The 5000-nt window shown below is 46.6% G+C and overlaps 1 protein-coding gene across 1 annotated transcript in view; it reads left to right on the top strand.

The window, feature by feature from the left end:
* tanc2b (tetratricopeptide repeat, ankyrin repeat and coiled-coil containing 2b) overlaps window positions 1–5000 on the top strand; it is a 226036-nt gene that overhangs the window by 130148 nt on the left and 90888 nt on the right. The window contains exon 8 of the mRNA XM_063220958.1: window positions 4054–4344. Within this exon, the coding sequence (XP_063077028.1) occupies window positions 4054–4344 (291 nt within the window). The remainder of the gene's footprint in view (window positions 1–4053; window positions 4345–5000) is intronic.

Raw genomic sequence — 5000 nt, 5'->3', positions numbered from 1 at the left:
ATGAAATCATGGTTTACCATGGTCGATTTTTGTAAGGGTACCATAGTCGCTGGTAAGCACTATAGTTACGAAACAAAAACTAAGAAGATGGACTGACCTTGATCTCACTGATATCACAGAGTTTTTCACCTTGTTATATATCAAACCAATTCCCACCGATTTAGATTCAACAAGGAATTAATAAAGCTCCTAGAGTCTCTGTTGAGTCATTATTTTTCTCAACATGATCATCATCGTAAAATAGTTTGGGTTTCAGTTCTGAATACATAATGTTGCCGTAATTATGAAGGTAATCACCCTCACTGTCGGTGGCTGTGAAATAAGAATACATGCACAATTAAGTGAAAGTGAAAGCCCATTGGGAAACTCCAACTCCCATTGTCATTGTGACATAGCACTCCACAGCCCACAAGTGAACACTGCACACTGCACACAATGGAATTGCATTTATGCCTCACCAGTGCAAGGGGGCAGCCCTCAATGGCGCCTCAAGGTAGCAGTGTGGCGGGACGGTACCATGCTTACGATACTTCAGTCATGAAGTAGGATGGGGGAGAGCACTAGTTAATTACTCCCCCCACCAACCTGGCGGGTCGTGAGTCGAACCAGCAACCTTTGGGCTGACACCCTAACCGCTTACCCATGACTACTACTCGGATTGCACTACAGCAGGGGTGGGGAACCTATGTCTCTAGGCCTTGAGGCCATTTTATCTGGCTCCCAATATAATTTTATTGTTATGCAGCTTCACATGAAATATGACAAAGGTATTTTGTAAAGGAATCTTAAAAATTACATTTTCAATACAGTTAAGTTATATGTTGGGGACCTAGCTGAGCAGGTGGGGTCTGTTTTAAAGGTGGCTGCCTTCAATGTAGGCCTAAAGTGCAGGGGGAAATCCTGGTTAACAAAAAACGTAGTCGAACCATGCTAAAAAAAAAAAGAAATGAAATCATGGTTTACCATGGTCGATTTTTGTAAGGGTACCATAGTCGCTGGTAAGCACTATAGTTACGAAACAAAAACTAAGAAGATGGACTGACCTTGATCTCACTGATATCGCAGAGTTTTTCACCTGGTTGTATATCAAACCAATTCCCTCCGATTTAGATCCAACAAGGAATTAATAAAGCTCCTAGAGTCTCTGTTGAGTCATTGTGTTTCTCAACATCATCATCAGAGTAAAATAGTTTGGGTTTCAGTTCTGAATACATAATGTTGCCGTAATTATGAAGGTAATCACCCTCACTGTCGGTGGCTGTGCAACAAGAACACATGCACTAAACACATGCACTAAAAGCTCTCAGAGAGCGCAGACCTCCGCCAAGGAAGCTGTGTGATAGAACATTTGACAATGTTACACCCTAAGTCTTGCTGCCTTCTTTTTGTTGAGTCCCCGCAATTCAATTTCTGGTCACTAGGGGCGTCTAGATATATAGGCCAGCAATGGTGAAGAATCTTTTAAAAAGTCCTGGTTCCGGTTCGTGATCCGGATCACCACCAGAATTTAATCACTTATCTTGGGTCATTAGCAACAACTCCAGAAAGTTTCGTCCAAATCCGTTGATTAGTTTTTGCGTTATGCTGCTGACAGAATCTTTCAGAAAGTCCTGGTTCCTGTTCGTGATCCAGATCACCACCAGAATTTAATCACTTGTTCCTTAGGTTATTAGCAAACAAACAAACAGACAGACAAACAGACAAACAGACAGACCTACCGAAAGCATTACCTCCTTGGCAGAGGTAATTACTACTCAGATAGATTGCACTAGAGCAGTGGTGGGGAACCTATGTCTCCAGGCATTTAGGCCGTTTTATCCGGCCCCCGATATGAGTTTAATGTTATGCAACTTCACATGAAATATAATTTTGTTAAGGAAGCTTAGACATTACATTTGCAATACAATTGCGTTATATTCAGGGGACCCAGAGAAGGTGGGGGTCTGTTTCAAAAGGTGGCTGCCTTCAATGTAAGCCTAAAGTGCAGGGGGAAATCCTGGTTAACAAAAACCTTGGCCTAACCATGCTAAAAAAAAAAACTTGAAATCATGGTTGACCATGGTCGGTTTTAGGTGTAAGGGTACCATGTTCGCAGGTATCCACTATAGTTCCAAATGTAACTAGTGCAGGATCAGGTTCCTGGACCCCGTTTCTCGAAAGCATTGTTGCTAACCAGTTAGCAACTTACTGGGTTTCCAATGGGAAATTGCATTGCAAGTAGGTAAGTTGGTAACGTAGTTAGCAGGCTTGTACGAAATTCCGAATGGAAAGAATTTCAATTCAAAATAATGCCATAATACGAACACTAGGTGGTGCCATTACCTTGAATTTCTTTGAATTTAATCTACACAACCCATTGAAAGTACATAGAACACCACCACCTAGTGTTCGTATTATGGCATTACTTTGAATTGGAATTCTTTCCATTCGGAATTTCGTACAAGCCTGGTAGTTAGGAACGATGTCGTAGAGAAATGCAACCCCTGGTCGGCCTGCAAACAGCTTAAGAAGAGGCCTGACAGGCATCTTAATATTCCAGTTGTAATATTGGTACTTTTAAATTCAGGGCAGTCAGGGAGATCAATTGAACTCTTCAAACAGATTAGAACAAAGGACACACAACATTTAGTGACACATCTGTGTGTGTGCGCGCGTGTGTGCGTGCCTACCTGTGTGTGTGTGTGTGTGTGTGTGTGTGTGTGTGTGTGTGTGTGTGTGTGTGTGTGTGTGTGTGTGTGTGTGTGTGTGTGTGTGTGTGTGTGTGTGTGTGTGTGTGTGTGTGTGTGTGTGTGTCTTCATGACTATCCCTTTGGTTGTGTTGGTGATAATCAGACAGTGTTTGTGTCAGTAGGTGTTTGTTTGTTTGTTTGTGTAGTGGTTGTGTAGCTTCACGCATGGATGTGTCCGTGTTCCCAGGCTATCTGTGATCGTGTCTGGTGTGTGTTCATTTCCTTGTGGTATTCAATGGGTGATGTCTGTTATTTGTGTGTTCATTTCCTTGTGGTATTCTATGGGTGATGACTAGTGTTTAATTGTGCTTTTTGGTGTTTTGCGTTTGACCTGAATGCTTAACGTGTAAAAAGTTTGTTTTTAGTCAGAGAAAAAAGTTATTATTTTCCCTTTATATGTAAGTTTTGTTTATGCACTTTTAAATGCTCTTTTTTTCTATATCCTTCTTGTTCTTTCCATCTCTCTATCCTTCCCTTTCTCTCTCTCCTCTTTCTCCCTCACTATTCATCCCCCATCCCTCTCCCCCCCTCTCTCTTTCCTTTCTCCCTCACTCTCCATCCCCCATCCCTCTCTCCCTATTCATCCCCCCATCCCTCTCTCTCTCTCTCCATCTCCCTCTCTCCCTCCATCCTCCATCCCCCCATCCCATCTCTCTCTCTCTCTCCTTTCTCCATCACTCTCCATCCCCCATCTCTCTCTCCCTATTCATCCCCCCATCCCTCTCTCTCTCTCTCCATCTCCCTCTCTCCCTCCATCCTCCATCCCCCCATCCCATCCCATCCCTCTCTCTCTCCTTTCTCCCTCACTCTCCATCCCCCATCCCTCTCTCCCTATTCATCCCCCCATCCCTCTCTCTCTCTCTCCATCTCCCTCTCTCCCTCCATCCTCCATCCCCCCATCCCATCTCTCTCTCTCTCTCCTTTCTCCATCACTCTCCATCCCCCATCTCTCTCTCCCTATTCATCCCCGCATCCCTCTCTCTCTCCTCCATCTCCCTCTCTCCCTCCATCCCCCCATTCCCCCATCCCATCCCATCCCTCTCTCTCTCTCCCATCCCATCCCTCTCTCCCTCCATCCTCCATCCCCCCATCCCATCCCATCCCTCTCTCTCTCCTTTCTCCCTCACTCTCCATCCCCCATCCCTCTCTCTCTCCATCATCTCCCTCTCTCCCTCCATCCCTCCATCCCATCCCATCCCTCCCTCTCTCTCTCTCCCTCCATCCTCCATCTCCTCATCCCATCCCTCTCTCTCTCTCCCATCCCATCCCTCTCTCTCTCCATCTCTCTCCCTCCATCCCTCTCTCTCTCTCTCTCCCTCCGCAGTGCGCTTCGCTCCGTACCGCCTGCAGGACATCACCCTGAAGCCCCTCCTCTTCGAGGTGCCCAGCATCACCATGGACACGGTCTTCACGGGCCGTGATTGGCTCTTCCAGGAGGTCGACGCCCAGCTGTGCGGCGCCCGGAGCCGCTCGGGCCAGTCGGCGCGCGGCGTGGTGATCGTGGGCAGCATCGGCTTCGGCAAGACGGCCATCGTCTCGCGCCTGGTGGCGCTCAGCTGCCATGGCAACCGCATGAGGCAAATCGCCTCCGACAGCCCCCACGCCTCGCCCAAACGTACGAGGGGGGCGCGGGGCGTTTGTGTGTGTGTGTGTGTGTGTAGGAGTGGTGTGGTGTGTAAAGATATGTGTGTCAGGAAGTGTGTGTGTGTGTGGGAGTGGCATGTTGTGTTGGGGCGTGTGTGTGTGTGTGTGTGTGTGTGTGTGTGTGTGTGTGTGTGTGTGTGTGTGTGTGTGTGTGTGTGTGTGTGTGTGTGTGTGTGTGTGTGTGTGTGTGTGTGTGTGTGTGTGTGTGTGTTGGTGTGTTTATCTGTACGTATGTGCGATCATTCACATGTCATCAAGTTTTACATAAAGTTTTACAGTTTACAGTTTATATAGGATACGTTTTGTCGTAAATGGCGAAAGTTAAATGTGTGATATGTCTGTGTTTAGATGGCGATGACGTACCCCTTTAGCAGCCCCACCCGTCTATATGTAGGCTACTGTATATTCATCTTTGTGTGTGTGTGCGTTCGTGCGTATGTGTGTGTCTGTGTGTGTGTGTGTCAGGGGTGAAACTTACATTTTTTCCCTACCAGTCACTAGCCATTTTTACCAGTAAAAGTGACTGGTGGGTTCAAAAATTTACCAGTCACCACTGAAATGTACCCGTCATTGGCAGGTGGACGGGTGCTTATTTCCATCCCTGGTGTGTGTGTGTGTGTGTGTGTG

This window comes from Engraulis encrasicolus, chromosome 17, assembly GCF_034702125.1.
Source record: "Engraulis encrasicolus isolate BLACKSEA-1 chromosome 17, IST_EnEncr_1.0, whole genome shotgun sequence".
Lineage (NCBI taxonomy): Eukaryota > Metazoa > Chordata > Actinopteri > Clupeiformes > Engraulidae > Engraulis > Engraulis encrasicolus.
The sequence above is the reverse complement of the archived record's forward strand: the minus strand, read 5'-3'. Positions and strand labels throughout refer to the sequence as shown.